The sequence below is a fragment of the Leptonychotes weddellii genome, chromosome 4 (genome assembly GCF_054177405.1).
Source record: "Leptonychotes weddellii isolate Sample4059 chromosome 4, ASM5417740v2, whole genome shotgun sequence".
Lineage (NCBI taxonomy): Eukaryota > Metazoa > Chordata > Mammalia > Carnivora > Phocidae > Leptonychotes > Leptonychotes weddellii.
Window position 1 is genome coordinate 144,403,443 of NC_138372.1, and position 17,913 is coordinate 144,421,355.

Sequence of the window (17,913 nt, forward strand, 5' to 3'; positions counted from 1 at the left end):
AGATTTAAGAGGAATCTAGAGTTTTTATTCTGTATTCTTTCTTCTCCAGTGCTATGCCTACAAACTCTAGCCTTTAATCTTCCTGAGCTCTCCGCTCCTTCTCAACTCACGGAGTCCACTGAACTCAACCTGATTTTCTCTTCTTGCACAGGACCCCTGAAACTCTCTCAAAGCAGTGATGAGCCAGGGCAATAAAAACAGGGCTCACCTCATTTGTTTCCAGCCCCTCAGGGATCACTGTTCTTTGTTGCCTGTTGTCCTGTGCCTTAAAAATTATTTTGCGTATTTAATCTAGTTCTTTGGTTGGTTCAGGCAAGAGGGTAAATCTGATCCCGTCTTGGCCAGAAATGAAATCCCTCTTTAATGCTTATTTAAAATTATCATGATAAGTAAAAATTGGTTCTTATGTCAGCATGTGGTAGTATTTTTTGCCTTTGGTTAGAAAGCTGGTAAGTGCCAAGAGTTGGGATTTGTTTCTTGTCTTTTTTATTTTAAAATGTGGACTCTGTTCTACCATATTGTCTATAGAAGAAGTAGTATTATGATAAATGAAAGGAATAAAGAGTTAAATGTTTCAAATGATGTTGGATTGGTGAAATTAGATATGATATATCCAAAATAAATTAGTTTCTTAATTATATGTTAATTTATCCATCACCTATTTTCAGAAGAACTTGGGAGAAGACTCTCATTTGAAGTCTAATATTCTTCGTAAAGTCTTTAGGATTGAGTTACTTTTAGAGCTTTTCTTTTACTTTCTTTCTGAATTCTTGAGGCTTTTTAAATGGTACATTTATTATGGCACTTTCATTGTTGTACATAGTGAAATTATTCCAAAAATATTTGAGTACCTACCGTTTGGCAGGCATTGTGTTAGGCCTTTGGCATGAGCTGAATAATCAAGGATAATACATTTTTTAACACATTTCATTTTTTGTTGCCAAAATGTTGTTATCATTGTTACTATAAATATCACTCATGGTTTATTTATTGGGAGTCTCTTGATTCTCTCTGATTTTTTGACTCTCACTTTTTCAGAGAAAAACCCCCACCTTTTCCACCCATGGCAGGTAGCTCCATTTGTCAAAGAGGCCCCATTCATTTTACTTTCCTTGTCTACCTCTTGTGGAATGTGTATTATATAAAACAATAACAATCATATTCATAATTAATAAACTTAGCTATAGCTTTTGTTTGTTTTATTGCTTAGCTATCTGCATTGAATTAAACAGAGATGGAAGAGATACAAATTTAATAATTTGCATAGTGCCCTCCAGTCCCTGTTAACTCCAGCCTCAAATGGATAATATTGATTACACACACTGTTGCTGTCTTCTTTACTTTTGTTCTATGTTCCTCCATCTGTGCCCTGTTCTTCAAACAGTTCCCTCTTTTGCTTTTTTAATGTATCCTTGCTCTTTCTATTTCAGTACAGGTATCACATCTGGGGCCCTCTTTGCTTCTGGCCCTTACACCTCCCATTCTGCCGCAGCCTGTGTTAGGCTCTCCTCCATGTTGCATGACACCCTAGATATCTCTATCATTGTCTTTTTATTTGCTGTGTCTTTTTCTCATGAGCATCTCATGAGATAATGAGGAATTATCTGTTCTTGTCCTCATATTTTCATTGTTTTGCACAGTACCTGTCAAACCAGATGTTCAGTACATATTTGATGAATGCATAAATCAATGACACTGATATTTATATTTATCATTTTAAAAACTTTAAAATGCAAGTTTAGATGTTTTGTTTATTTATAAAATATTTTTTTCTGGTCCTGTGTTATTCTTGAAAGACTTACAGGTAGTTATTTCTCTTAAAACTGTGAAAAAAGTTATCAGGAGCTATATTTTATAATTCATGTGGCCATGGTGAGATTTTTTTTTTTTCCTAATCTCCACTATCCCTCTATCTCTTAACATACAAATCTTATGAATGAGACAGAGTAAAGGACTTTAGGCTGGGTAAAGATTAGGATTCCCTGCTGGCTTGTAATTATCAGAATCTGGATGGTTATTTATTTGAATGAAATGATGCATACATTGTGTACATCAAAAGTAAAGCATATGTGATTGTTAGAGGAATGTTTGAATTCCCCAGTGGGATGTCATGGGGTATGTTTATAAACTCCCACTAAGCAGTAGTTCTACAATGGAATTTCACTGGCATTGAGATAATAATTTGCACAGTCAAATTACCTTCTTTACAAAAACCCAGGGAATCATGAGGGCCTAATCCTTTATTAATGTCAACCCATAGGCTGCAAGAAAGCGTAAGATTGCCATTCGAAAAGCTCAGGGGAAAAATGTGGAGGCCATTCGGGAACTGAATGAGTATCTGGAACAGTGAGTGTCTTACAAGAGGATTGTGTTTTGTTATTCTGATAAATCTTTTTTAATTAAAATGGAATTTGCATTTGATTTTCCTTTTTGCCTCCATGCTGTTCATTTACAGAATATCTACACACTTTTTTTCCTCCCCTTTTCCTCTCACCAGATTTGTTGGGGACCAAGAAGCTTGGCATGAACTTGCAGAACTATATATCAATGAACATGAGTAAGTTGTAAATTTTAGTAGGAGTGCAGTTTTTATCACTATTATATAAGTTCAGAAGACTTGGTTTCTGAAAGTTCGGTGAGAGGATATGAATCATGTCATTTTAAATGAACAAAATAAATAAATGAAAAATCATCAGTTTGTTGTCTATAATATGTGAATTGCTTTAATTAGGTCATTTGTGTTTTGCTAAATTATTTTTGTTTGAGAGATAAGTTTTTTTTTTCAAATACAGATGGATTCCTTGGAATTAGAAAGGTCTGCATTTGCTGAGCTAAGACTATTTTTAGTGATTCAAAATTGTGAATTTTTAGAGTCTAAATTGTTCTAATATACAAAGAGTATTATACTCCCTGCTGTTTAAAAATTCTGTCAATTGTATGCATTTATTAGCCTTCGTATTAAGAGAATCAACTCTTCCAAAGTAGAAGCATTCTGTTGCCTGGGTAAAAGACCAGGAATGATCAAGAATGTTGAATGCTGTAGGAACTTGCTTATTGGATATTTAATGTTTTTGTTAGCTTTTTTATTGATGCAGTGACAGGAGGAAATCCCAGTGTGAGAGGATTAGCCTCGTCTTAGTGCAAGTTTTCTAATATTGCAGCGTTAATGCTAAACTCCATCTACAGGCAGGATTTTTTTTTTCCCCTTAGTTCTTCTAAATCTGAAGTATATCACATTGTTTCGTTTCTTCTTTCTGAGGGAATAGAATCAGATTCTCATGTGCATATTCTTACTGTGTATGAATAGTTAACCTCATTCTCATACTACAAATAGCTGACGCAGGAAATAAGATAGAATGAAGACACTATGTCTTAGCTTTGCCCAGGGCTATATGTGTAATGTGAAATGGAGAATTAAGGTAGTTATCTGCGTATTTCTAGTAAAACCAGAGGCTAAAATAAAAGTAATAGCTGTGATTTAATGAATATGTACTGTATTGTGGGAACTATTCTTCAGTTCTCTTTGTGCTCTGGCAGTCAGAATCTTTTTTTTTTTTTTCATTAGGAAATTATTTCCTGAATCACGGACATATTAGATGTATGTATGCTTATATGATCACATATGTAAACGTACTCAGGATTCTCTTATGTATGTGAGAGTGGTAGGGCATTTGGCTTAAATGGTGATGTTTCCATTTTTCATAGCTTTTTTCCAAAATTTATTTTTATTTTTATTCTGGTATAGTTAACATACAGTGTTATATTAGTTCAGGTGTTCCATTTTTCATAGCTTTAAAGTCAACATTTGTAAAGTATATAGTATATAATTTAAATAACATGAAACTGAGTTTTTGGAGTGCAGTAAAACAATTAACATTAGTTTTATTTTGTCCCTAAAACAGATGACAGTTATTTAAAATGGTTTTGTGCCTTTTGAAGATGGTGTGATTAAAAGCTTTAAAAAACATTTCAGATTAATCAAAGAATTTTTTTAATTAAAGAGATACCTAATGAAGAAAATTTGGAAAACACAATAAAGAGTAAAGACCAAATTGAGTGTAGTTGCATCATCTTAACTTATCTACAATTTATATTTTTTTCTTCAGTACCTCTTGAAACAGAAACCTAAGATAGAATTATCTTTTATAGTTTATGATTTTCACTTAGTTATGTTTTGACAGACATTTCTTATCACAATAAATATTTCACTGTGTGATTTTAATGGCTTTATATTATTCCATCTTATTAATGTACTCTAGTGTTCTTAATCAGTTTCCTAGGGGAATAGAAAGCTTGTTTTTTTTTTCTTTTTTTTTCATTTTTACTATAATTCTGTATTAATTATTTTGTTTCCTTGGACTAAATTCTTAGAAGTAGAATTACTTGATTATATGATATGCACATTTTTAGTGGTTTTGATAAATCATTTCTAGTTCTTCGCTGGAAAGGTAACATCAGTTTACTCTCACATCAGCAGTTATTAACATCCCCTTAACACTGGGTGCTATCATTCTTTTTAGTCTGTAAATTTTGTTAGGTGAAAATTGGTTACAACTTTTAAAAAATTTTAATAGCTCTTTATATAAATGATATGAACCTTTGCCTTGTCAAATATATCCTTGTTATATGTCTTTTTAATATTGATTTTTTAACTTATAGAAACGTCATATTTTTATATAGTCAGATATATCAGTTTTTATTGCTTTATGTCCTCTAAGAACTACATAAATATACCACCTCTGTTTTCTTTCTTCTTTCTCAGTTTTATTTTTTTGCATATGTTTCTAATAGTTTTATATTTAGTTCTAAAATAGGCCATACTTTATTTTTAACCTATAATTAAATTTATTACTATTATTTGCTTCGCCTTGTAATTGCCACATTTAGTTTTGCTTTGAGTTTCTAAAGAGTTCACTGAGATAGAGTTGAATGTATACTTAAGAGAAATGACCTGAAAAATCCCAAGAAATCAAGAAATAAAAAGACAAAAAAGCACCTGAAAAGTAATTTCCTTTTAGGGGAAATGATAATTGTGTTCAACCTCTTCTTTTATCTTGTATCACAAAACTTTTTTTGGTCTTGAAGCTAGTTATTTACAAAATGACCTCCCATTTATTTTTTTCTAATTGAACACAGAGGGAATATTCAGGTTTAGGGTGAGTGGAAATAAATATCTCCAGATTTTTTGAAACTATGTGAAAATCAGAATCTGTTCATTTAATTCCTTTAACCTATTTGGGCAAGTCATTGTAGTAGGTAGGGTTTTTTCATTTTACTGTTTGTTTGTTTTTGGCAAAGAGGTAAGTTACTGTGGGATGTCAGTTTTGTGGGCACAGTGGCAAAATGTAGCAGTTTAGAGTTGTGAGATCTATTTTTCATTTTGGCATTCTTTTTGCATAAGAATAAGTAGGAATAAGCTCTTTTAAATATAATAGGTCATAGGCAGCATTGCTACTATAGATCTAGAATTTTTACTTCAAATAAATTTCCAAAGTAGAATGTTCATATAAGTCTATTCATTGTTGTTACAGGGATTAAAGAGGATATAGAATTCTGCCACATGCTTTTTTTTAAATATCTTTAAGTTTCTTTTATTTAAATTTGCTTCTGATTTGTAAATTCTGGTTTCTATTTAGTGATTGCAGTGATATATATCACACTATTTGACCATATTGAGATATTTTACTTGTTCTAAGTATAAAAAATTAGTTAAGATGTGTACATTAGTACTACCAATATTATAAATAAAAATATGTATTTTGAACAAAGACACTTTTTTTATTTGATTTGTAGTTAAAACTAGATGTTCTATCAGCAAGGAGCAATTAATAATATAAATTAATTATGATTGTGACTGTGGTTCCTTTTTGTAGGTTCAGCCTTACTATAAAATTCTATAACAAACGGAATTATCAAAATCCTACAAGGAAAAATCATAATGTTGATAAAACAATGTAGGGATAGATATGTAACCTACACAAACGCTTTTGTGAGGAACAGAAGAACTTTGAAACTTTATTTAGTTATTGACTCTAACATACTAATACTAGTAGTTATTTTAAATAGATTCAAATAATCTTAATTCTCTAATCATTGAGGCATTGTATGTAATGAATTAACTTTTTTATGCATTTGAAATGGAATTGGCTATGTATCATTTTTGGGAGAATTGAGAAAATGGTCACTCTAGTCACTTTCCATATGGTTTAAATACTCTTGAGTGAACCTCTGTTGGAGAAAACTGTATTGGACCATCTTCTCCTTTTAGCTCTAAGTTTATTTGGTTCTTTATCCACAAAATTAGTTTGATTTTATACTTTGTAAAATTGGAAGCAAGGGATCCTCTTCTGTATGTGATACTGAATAATTTCTGAGAAAAATATCTTGGCATTTATTTTTCAGTAGAAACTCGTACCTGCCTATTTTATCTTACTTTATTTTGTATAAAAACCAGAGTCACAGTTGTGCTCAACCCATTTAAATCTGTAAGAACATTTATTCTTAGCATTAATATGAATTTTTGCATCACTTCAGTAAAAGGAACATATTTAGAAGGAACTGTCTTTCTGATAAAGTTGAGTGTTTAAGGTAGAGACCACTTTCTTCTTTTATAGAATGATAAATATATATCAGATAGGTAGTTATAATACTTTTGTTCTAGACATCTGTTCAGTCATTTGTTCAGGCATTTATTATATACCTATCACATGTCAGGAACCAGTGCGAGGTTTTGGGTATAAAAATGAAAAAGGCTAAATAGCTGTATGATCCTTGATAACAGTGTGTATATATACATCTAAAATGCTATGATTTTTGGTAATCTATAGGGTGTTTTTGGATTCTCAGGCCCTTTGGGTTTGATTGTTGTACCCATTTTTTTGTTACATTGACCTCTTCATCACTGCCATCATTACCACGGTTTTTCACTGAGTGGAGTATGTAGGGGCAGTATGCACAGTGGTTAAGAGCAGGCTGTCTGCAGTGGCACAGCCTAGGTTTCAGTTTGCATCTGTGTGCCTTTTCAACTATAAAATGGTGATAATTTCCTACTTCCCAGGGTTTTGGTAGGATTAAATGAATTAATATATATAACACACCTAGAGAAGTGCATGCATAATGAGCACTAATAATACAAGTTAGCTGTTATTAGTACACGTTATGTGAAACTGCAGGATGTATATTTTGAAAAGTAAGTATATCAGACTTAGTGTAAAGACAGGTAGCTTTGTGTGTTGGTGATAAATGCCAAAAATAACTGTAGGTAGCCTTTTTGTGTTGGGTACTGTCGTCACCTTTCACTGGAAATAAATTTTACAACACCTTTGTTCTTTAGGATTTCCTATAAATAGTGGCGATGTTCGCATTGCTTTAAACTTATAAAATACATTGAGGGGAATTACAGTCATGTGGTGTAAAACCATTTTTCCAGAGCCCTTTGTAGCAGTCCTCTCCTCAGGTTTTTAGCAAGATGTTTGTTTCTTTACCACATGATGAAATAGTAGTAGAGTGCATATCAAAACCACTAACTTGATCTATTTTTCATGGGTTTAAAAATTTATAACTTCATTAGATTTCATATTGGCAAACAAGTAATGAAAAGTCTTTATAATAGAATGTTGGTAGATAGGTGTCAATAAAGGACTTTTGTGAATAGATAGTATTTAATAAAATGTTTATTTCCTCTTTACACTTTAGCTATTTGAGTATTTTATTCAGTGATCAATGGACTTGAAGTTATTTTATATGTAACCTGATCCAAGGTTGTGAAGTCTGTGTTGTGAATAATGTTTGGATGTCATAATAGTGACCCAGTTTTAAGGATGTAGTATCTACTGATTGTTCATAGGCTGCCTCAGAATTTAAGCCTTTGTTATTTGTATTTAAGAATTCAGCATAGCAAGTATATTATTACTGAAGCTTTTAAATTTGGGGAATAAAATGTCTAACATCACTAAAATTGTCTTAAAATTATTTTCCAGCATTGCTTTAAATTATTTTTAATTATTTTTATTTTAGCTAAGATGGTATATGTGACTTCTAAAATTGATTTCTCCTCGTCATATTTTTCAGCTATGCTAAAGCAGCCTTTTGTTTAGAGGAGCTAATGATGACTAATCCACACAACCACTTATACTGTCAGCAGTATGCTGAAGTAAGTGCTTTCAAAAACAACAGTTGTATATGATTTTATTTTTGTTGGTGTTAGGTATTATTTTGGAACTAAGAATATGTCCTTAATGTGAGGCACATATATAAATATTGAAGACATCTGATGAAAACTGACTGTAGGTGTAAAAGCTTTACATTTTTAATATTATAATGGGAATATGGCTTTAAAAATAAAAGTGCTTACTTAAAACAGTGAAATTCTTTGGATTTTTTATTGTATATTTTCTTTCCTAATCATGAATTAATGATGCCACAGTTGTCACCATTTAATGGCTTCTGAGGCATTTACAATGATTATGATTTTTAAATCCATATTCTAGGAAATTCATATTAAGATCAATATTTTTAGAAGTAAGAAGTATTTACCTTACTATTAAGAATAGTAATACAGTTGAATGCTGTAAGGTTAGAAGCATTTCATTAATAATGAATGTCAAGGTGACTAGAAAAGGGCAACTCAGTATGTAAGTATAGATTTAGAATGCTACTAATAGAAAATATAAAGTCGTGAGGCATTAGCAAGGCAGCTGAAAAAGAAATTATATTGGCTTTTTTATTGACAACATTTTGTTTTAAAAAGTACTCTGTGATCTTAATGTTCATAGAATAGGTTTTTCAGGGAGGTTATGCTTTAAAATTTTAGCTTTAACAACTTTAAGATGAATTCTTTTAACATCTTGCATTTGTTTACAGAATATCTGTTTCAATTACTAATGCCTATGGTATGATGAAACATGCTATATTTCAAAGTAGTAAAATAAACAGGTTTCAGCACTCTGCAATTTTTAACAGGTTAAATATACCCAGGGTGGACTTGAAAACCTCGAACTTTCAAGAAAGTATTTTGCTCAGGCACTGAAACTGAACAACAGAAATATGAGAGCTTTGTTTGGGCTTTACATGGTGAGTAGAGGTGCATGTTTAATGTTATTTTACGAAGTCTGTCATTTAAAGTCCATTAACCATCCCATCCAGTCACTTCCCTCTTGTTTGTATTTTGTTGATAAGCATATTTTTTTCCTCTCGTTAAATATGAGCAATAGGTTGTAAGGCAGTTTTATTTTTAAATGTTAATACATCCTAACTATTTGACATTTTATTATAAAATATCTTCTATTGTATCAGAATTTAAATCTGCCTTTTTATTAAATAGGAACAGATACAAAACCATAATTTGTATCTTAATTGTTTTGATGTTCTTGGGTTTATGCCCAACATTATTTTGTATTTCTTACCTTAAATTATAATTGTATGACATAGTTTTAAACTATGCAATAAAAGACATTAGCAAAAAAAATCTCTACTGTCAAATTAAAATTTTTTTATGGTACAGAAAAGAGCTTGGAAATTGTGGTAAGCATGTAATTAAATATTTCTATGGTTTATGTATGCCAAATGACGAGTTTAGAAAAGTCAATTAACAAGAGCTATGGGAAATAGAGGAAGAATTTGCTGAGCTTTAAAATATACATAAAATAAGCCCCTCCCTACAATCAGAAAACCTCTTTTTAATAGACCAGTTCTTTGAAATTTTAATTTATCCTGGTCTTTTCAAGGACTTTTGGATGAATGTCTTGTCGGGGATCAGTGAAAAAGAATCAATTGCAGAAATAGAGGCAGGAAGAAATATAAATGAAATAATTTTTAGGAAAGGAATGGCAAAATATGATTAGAAAATAGTTCAAAGGAATTTCAAGAAATTTTTCCTGGATCTACCAGTGCCAACTGTAGTAGGTTAGAGGTACAGTATAGTAGTGGTGTTGTCTCTTTTTACCAAATAAATGAAAGATTAATTTAAAAAATATATAACAATAGATTATTAATGATATTTTATACATAACACTTTATGTGCAGGGCATTGTTTTGAGCTCTTTTTTAATTTTAAATCCTCATATCAACTATTTGAGAAGACACTGTTATTACTACCATTTCACAGAAAGTGAACCTAAGACACAGAGAGGTCTAGTTAATTTGTTGAAAGATGATCACAGACTTACTAAGTGGTTGAGCTGGGATATCAGCTCCGTCAGTTGATTCCAGAGTCATTCTCTTAATCACTGCATTTGCTAAAATTCATATGAAAGAGGTGACATTAAAGACATACAGGTGTAAAAATAAGATTTTGGCCAATAAATTCCTAAATTCCTCACTGACAGAGGAGGAGAGAGTGGGAAAGAGCCTGTCACACAGGCTAGGTATAAAAGAAAGGCTTAATTTTTTTTTTTTAAATCACATGGATGAATCCTCTTAAGAATCAGATATATTTACACATAAGATCAAAGATCTTCCTCTCCCCAGAAATACAATATATGCTTAAAAATTAGTATTTAATTTTGGTTGTTTACAGATTCTTTCATGGATCCTAGATTAACAATCCCTTGTTTAAGTACATTTTTTAAAAGGAGAGGATGGATTGATCAAGTTGCAGTCATTCTAACTGGTGCTGTGCAACATAGTTTGGAAACTCTTGGTAAAGTGAAAAGAGGACTAGATTGGAAATGAGGATCTCTTTCTATTTTTAAGGCTTTCAGTAACTTGCTTTGGTCAAGTCAAATCACTCCTATTGGACTTAAATTTTTTTTTTTTACCTGTTAATGTAGGAAATTGGACCAAATTATTTTTGAGATTCCTTCTTACATCAATATTCAATAATTCTATAATTCTGACATAGGAAAGCTGAAGTAATATAGTAATAAAGAACTAGAAATAGTAATTTAATAACAATAATAATGACCTTCAATATTCTACAGTATTTAAGTGATATTCTACAGTATTTAGGTATTTAATTTTACCATTAACAGTTGTGGTAGATAACTAATAAAATAAATTTAGGTATTTAAGATGCTCTTTCTCTTTTTGTCACTTTATTCTATATTTTAAACTATATTTTCATTTTTAAACACTAATATCATTCCACTTTATTTTTAAAATTGTTTTGGTACTCTTTGTTATCCCATTGCAAATATGACCCTTACTTTTTTTTTTTTATTATTATTATCTTGGCTAGAAAAAAGGAATTTTGTTTTTGATGTTTCTTTTTTGTTTTTAGTCGGCAAGTCATATTGCTTCTAATCCAAAAGCAAGTGCAAAAACAAAAAAGGACAACATGAAATATGCTAGTTGGGCAGCTAGTCAAATAAACAGAGCTTATCAGGTCAGTATTGATAATTTTATATTATCATATAGGTCAGTTAATATATTTCTTAGTTGTTTTTGTTTCAGCAGACTACAAAGCCAAATGTCTATCATTGGACTTTTATGTCTTTTGGTCTTAATCAAATGTGTTTTAATTGTGTAGAATTAACTTGTAGGATCACTTATTTTTTTTCTTTTTTCAAAAGAAGTCCGTTACCCTGTTATGATTCCATAAGTAGCCTTACTATCTGGAAATTTCAGTAGTGAACATTTGGCAAATAAAAAGTAATTCTAAAAATCCAGAAAAGGTAAATTGTGCAGTGTATTTCAGAAGCAGATTGGGTGTGTAACATATTATTAATTAGAGTATCTCAGGTAATTAAAAGGGAGGAAGAAAAGCCTAAATGTAAACTAGCCAGACTATATAAAAAAGTTTTTGTACTCTGCTTATATGTCAGATCTTAACTGAAACTTCTTCCCTCATTTCTTCATTTTCTGAAGCTTGTCCCTAAGAGATTCTTCAGGAAGAGCTCATGGCAAAATAATATCTTCTTACATCTTGCATGTTTATAAACTTATTTCTCTGTAGTCTTTATATTTGAGGGATAGTTTGGCTTTTTATACAACCTTTAGCTTATATTTACTTAAGTATTTTTTTTTTTAAAGATTTTATTTATTTATTTGAGAGAGAGAATGAGATAGAGAGCATGAGATGGGGGAGGGCCAGAGAGAGAGGCAGACTCCCTGCTGAGCAGGGAGCCCGACGTGGGACTCGATCCCGGGACTCCAGGATCATGACCCGAGCCGAAGGCAGTCGCTTAACCAACTGAGCCACCCAGGCGCCCTTTACTTAAGTATTTTAAACATATTGTTCCATTGTGTTTTAGGATAAAATATTGCTGTTAAGAAGTCTTATTCCATCCTGATTTTCTTTCCCTAAGTGACTTAGACTGTTTGTCCGGATGTCCAAAGGAATTTTTTTCTTTATCATTAAAATCCAGTAGTTTTACTACAGTATGTTTTGTTGATTGTTATTGGGTCAGTTTTCCCAAATGCACAGTAGACCCATTTAATATGTAAATTTAATCCTCTTTTAATCTGAGAAGAGTTGCTTTGTGTTAAATATTTTTTCTGTTTGATAGCCCAAGGTTTTTTTTCAGGTCTCTAATTATAAGTTTATTAGATTTCCTTTCTCACCTCTTTCCTCTGTCATTCATTTTCTTTCAAATCTTTTTCTGTTATTTTCTGTATTAATTTTTTATGGAGTTAATCGTATTCTCTTTTTGTTTTTGCTGTTCTCCTTGTTTAATCAGATAGTTTTTATTAGGGGAAGGTTTTTCTGGAGTGAGAGGGCATCGGAGATAGGATAACTTTCCCAACTTGTCTTTTTATGGCTTCCTTTTTGTTATAGAGAATTTAAATACGACCTTTCTGTATACACAGTCTTTCTCAGAACTAGTCTGGTTCAGAAAGATTTTGTCTTCAGCCTTCTGTTCTACTCTTAGAGCTCTATAGATCTTGAATTTTGAGGTGTTGCTCTCAGCTTGAAATACTGCATTTTGTTGTTTTATTTTATTCTGGGATTTGCTGCCTGTGGACATCACTACCTTCCTCTCATCTACTCCTTTCCCTTATCTGAACCATCTCTCCCTTTTCCCCCTAGTGTTTCTGCCCTGTTTTGGTTTCCGTTTCTGGTGATTATCCTTCAGTGTGAGGTTTTTTTCCTCCTGGAAGAGAGTGTTTGCAGGACATTTTAGAGATTTTGAGGTTGTAGACTGTTAGACTTGTTTAACGTCACATTTGATTTGGAGCTTTTGAGACTGTCCTGGTTTTGCAGGCCATTTGCAGATTCATCAATTCACACTTTTTTCATTTCTGAGGCTTGTAGAGTAGTAGGTTGTCCATCCTACCATATATACTCCTATCATACAGCCATTGATCTTTTGGAGGTCCTGCCACTGTTGGTGATAAAAACCACATTACAGGGTTTTGGAGGATTACCTGTAATGTAGTTTTTTTGAAGATGTTCTCTTTGTTTTCTGTTATTTTGTTTTTCGTGCTTTTTCTTTGTTTTTGTACTCCTGGTTGGAGAAGGTTGGGGAGATTAAAAAAATTCAGTGCCCCATGATCATATTATTTAAAGTCACTTTAGTGTATTTTTATTATGTATAATAGAGGATATTACTTCTGTTGGCATATTTTAAGTCAGAATATTTATAAATATCAGCTAGGCTGTGCTTCTTCAAATGCAGTTAGTTTGAGATAGCACAGATTATAATAGGGTTCCACACATAGTAGGTCTAGAGTGTATGTATGTGTGTGTGTGTGATTTAAAGATAAGACTTGGATAATATAAAACTAATGTGATGGTTTGCAGACTACATCCTTGTTTTTAAGATATTTTTGAGAAACAACTAGCTGCTCAGAGAGTGCTTTTTTGACATAGCATGAGTATATTTTTAAAATCAGTTTTTATTACAACATACATAGAAAAAAGAACCCAAGTCATAAATGTACATTTCAATTAATAATACAAGCTAAATGTATCCAAGTCAAGAAATAGAAACATTACAGCACCCCAGAGCCCTCATAGTACATCCTCTTAATTTCTACTCCTGTTAACCTCAGGAGTGTTGATTAATAATCCCATAGTCTTGACTTGTTTTTGAACTTTATGGTATCATAGTATGTATTCATTTTTGTCTAGCCTATTTCACTGTTATGTTTATGACGTTTATTCCTCTTCATGTCTGTAGTTCATTCATTTTCATTGTACTGTAGTCTATTGTATGAACATACTACAATTTATCTAGTCAGTTGTTGATAGGCATTTGGGTTATTTCCTGTTTGGGGCTATTTTGAATAATACTACACTGAATATTGCTGCAATCTTTTGGTGTGCATGTACTTCTGATGGGTGTATACCTTTGAGTGGAAATACTGGGTCATAATTTGTTTTCTACATCAGTTGTTTATAGTTTCACCAGCCATGTTTGGTAGTTCTCATAGTTCTACATCTTTATCAATACTTGGTCCTGTCAGTTTTTATAATTATAGCCATTCTGGTGTATGTATAGTGGTATCTCATCGTTTCATTTTGCATCTCCCTGATGACCAGTGAGATTGAACACTTTTTCGTATGTTTATTGGCTATTTGGATATCTCTTTCATGAAGTCTATATTTTTAATTGGTTTATGACTTTTTATTTTGTTTTTTAGTTTTCTGATTATGAGCTTTTTGTTATATGTGCAGCAAATTTCTTCACCTTCTTACTTGCAATCTCTCTCAAATGATTTTAATGAATAAAAGTTCTGAAGTGAAATATGTTCATTTATATTCTCCAATGGTTTGTGCTTTTTGTGTTGTTTAAGAAATCAGTTTGCTACTCATAGTCATACAGATAATTTTGTGTGTCTTCAGAGGTTTTTTTCCTTCTACCTTTTGTATTTAGAGCCACAATCCATTTGGAATTGATTTCTATGTATGATGTGAAATAAGGGTAAGTTTTCCCCCAAGTAGCTATCTAGAGAGTTTCTGTCCATCTCTGTATTCTGTCATGAGTCCCGTTCCTGGAAGCTAGTATCACCGTGTAGGAGTTAAGAGAAGAACACAAATGCTGGGTCCGTATTGTCTACAAAGTTTGGCTCTGACATTTATTATTTATGTGATTTTGGATAAGTTATATACTATTTCTGGGCCTAGTCTTTCAGCTGCAGGATGGACACAATAGAAATTTTCTGAGGATTAAAGGAGTTAATATGTGATTTTCACTAAATCACAGTAATATTCATTACATTGTTTTTACTAATCACATTCTCCAAGTTTACTTTATGATGCTTTCTGTGTTCATTGCAGCTATAACCACCACCACAAGAATAGTTATAAGAGCAGATATTTATAGAAAATTTCTTATGAGCTAGGTACTTTTCCTGTTTTACAAATGAAGAACTTAAAGCATGGAAAGATTAAATAACTTTCCCAAGGTGACAGAGCTGGTTAATGACAGAAGTTTTTAAACCTAGGGAGTCTGACTCCAGAGTTGATGCTCTGACAGCCACAATATACTGCCTGTATAAAGAAATGTCAGGTATAAATGTATCTGAAGCTATAAATGCAGTTTTTCACTCTCAGTTATTTTCTCATGTGAACAATTGATAGCCTACCCTCACTTGTTTTCTCTTTTCATTTCAGACTTAAAGCTCTGAGTAGTAACTAAATTCAGAGTTTAGTTTTGTTTGTTTTCCTTTCTCCCTGTCTCTTCAGTAATATAAGGCCAGAGAAGTATGCCCTTCCCTGCTTTATGAGATGCACCTTATCACTGGACATCAACCTATCATTTCAGTATTTTAAGCCATTGCTCATAGATCTAAACGCTGTTTTTTAGTAATATTTGCCCTCCCTGCCATTCTTTTTTTTTTTTTTTTTAATTTTGCCTTACTAGATCCATTCTATTTACAGACTTATAAAGTCTCCGCGTTCTTTGGAAGGAGCTCTAAGAGTGTCACTGGTACTCTTCAGTATTTGAGTTTTGCATCATAAACTCCTTAGTCCACAGTGATGTTTTAACCATCTTTACTGAAGATATGATTTGTCTTCTCTTGACTCTATAGGAAAGGATAGAAAAAAGGACTTCTAAAATCTATCATTTTAGATACCACTGCAGGAAGATGACACATCTCTCAGTTGGTCTTGTCAGGTTTCTGTATAGCAACTTCCAGTACTCCTCAACTAAACCCATCATGCAAAATTTACTTGCCCCCAGACACCAGTAACAGGTTTTAAATAAAATTTCTTTGTGCTTTTAAAGCTTGTATTTTTCTGTAGAAGTTCTGGGTTCTTTCTGTGAATCAGATTCCATAAATATTTGTATCCATTACCTTTTGCTAACTTAGTGAATTAAAATAACAACTTCTTTGCTTATGATTCTATAGGTAGGCTGTTTGGCTTGGGCTCAGTTGAGTAATTCTGCTCGTCTGGACTGGGCTTATTTATGTTTCTGCACCATGCTAGTGGTTGATGGCCTCACTTAAATATCTGACTTTGGCTGGCTGTCAGCTGGGAGTGCTGGGCCTCGTGTTTCTCATTTAGCAGGCTAACTTGGACTTATTCATGTGGTGGTCTCAGGGTTCCAAGAGTAGCAAACAGGCAAACTCCACCGTTCAAGGGCTTTTTGAGTCTCTGTTTGTGTCACATATGGCTAATTTTCCATTGAGCAAAGTAAGTCACATGGTCAACCCAGATTCAGGGGATGTAATACTTCACCTCTTAATGGCAAGAGAAATATGTGGTCATTTGGCAATTTCTTACACTATTGTAAAGCTCTGTATTCCCCACCTTCTATTTTCATTTATTTTGCCTTTTTCTTTTTATCTGCTTTATTGAGGTTTGATTTATAGACAATAACGTGCACATATTTTAAATGCACAGTTGAGTTTTGACAGGTGTATATATACTCCTTTCTCACCATCACCCCATTCAAGATATACAGCATTTCTGTCACCCCAGAAAGTCCCTTCTGCTGCTCTGCCGTCAGCCCGTCCTGACATTGCAGACAAGCACTGATATGATTTTTATCACTATAAATTAGTTTGCCTGTACTAGAACTTTATATAAATGAAATCATAGGTTATGTACTCTTTTGTGCCTGGCTTCTTCCACTCAGTATAATGTTTCTGAGATTCATCCATCCAGTGTTCCAATTTATTTATCCTAGTATTTTGTCCACCCATATTATTTTCCACAAATTATGCAAAGGTAAATTTTAGCCCAGTTTATCCCAGTTATCACAATGGATAAATTATTGATCTTTGAATTTGATAAACAAGTTTGTATTATTTGAGTATGCTTTCTGGTGTTTTCCCTAAGATCCATAGGGAATTATGAAAGAAGAGTTTTTTTAAGCAAAATCTAACTGTATGAAAACAAAAATGCAGGATTTGTGATTAATGTGGAAAGTATAACTTTCAGAGATTGACATTTTAGTAATTAGATAAATTTCTGGGATCTAATTGAGAATTTTATGACTCATGTCTAAGCATATAAACAAGTATAAAGTATAGAATAAATGCTCCTTATTGTAATGTTTTTCTGGGCATTTGTAAATTAGAGAAAATGAGATTTTAAGAACTGGTTTTCCTTCTTTCTTTCTACTTAATAATGAAACAGAATATGGCTACTACTTGCTCTTCAATTAGGTAATTAGTTTAGCATGTTCAGTATAGGCAGGCAAGTTTGATTAATGCTCATGAGAAACTTTAATGTGAACCTACTCACAATAATTTTCCAGATAAATGCTTCTTTAGTACACTGTTAAATTTGTGCTAGCAGTCCATATGTTATTTATGATTGCAGAGGTGATTCTGTTACTATCCTTTTGGGAAATGGAAAATTAAATCATGATTTGAGGGAAAAATAGAATTCCGGCTTAATCAGTTAAATTGCCATATAATTCTGGAATAGACAAAATAATTGCATGTCAGGCAAAATTTGAAGTGATAGATTTGTATTTCCAACTTTCTTTTTATTTGTTCTGACACAAATAAGTTTGGTTTATTCTAAATTGCACTGGTTGTCAGTAGTGTTTACACACAATCTTAGGTGATTTTTTA

General features: G+C 32.2%; 1 protein-coding gene across 6 annotated transcripts in view; it reads left to right on the plus strand.

Moving 5' to 3' along the window:
• EMC2 (ER membrane protein complex subunit 2) overlaps positions 1-17,913 on the plus strand; it is a 234,739-nt gene that overhangs the window by 22,584 nt on the left and 194,242 nt on the right. For all 6 annotated transcript variants that reach the window (XR_014144341.1, XR_014144342.1, XR_014144343.1 and 3 more), the window contains exons 6-10: positions 2,261-2,346; positions 2,498-2,557; positions 8,071-8,152; positions 8,962-9,072; positions 11,219-11,323. Coding sequence is in view for 3 of the 6 variants with exons in the window: in XM_031032625.2 (XP_030888485.1) it covers positions 2,261-2,346; positions 2,498-2,557; positions 8,071-8,152; positions 8,962-9,072; positions 11,219-11,323 (444 nt within the window). In the remaining 3 variants the exon portion in view is untranslated. The remainder of the gene's footprint in view (positions 1-2,260; positions 2,347-2,497; positions 2,558-8,070; positions 8,153-8,961; positions 9,073-11,218; positions 11,324-17,913) is intronic.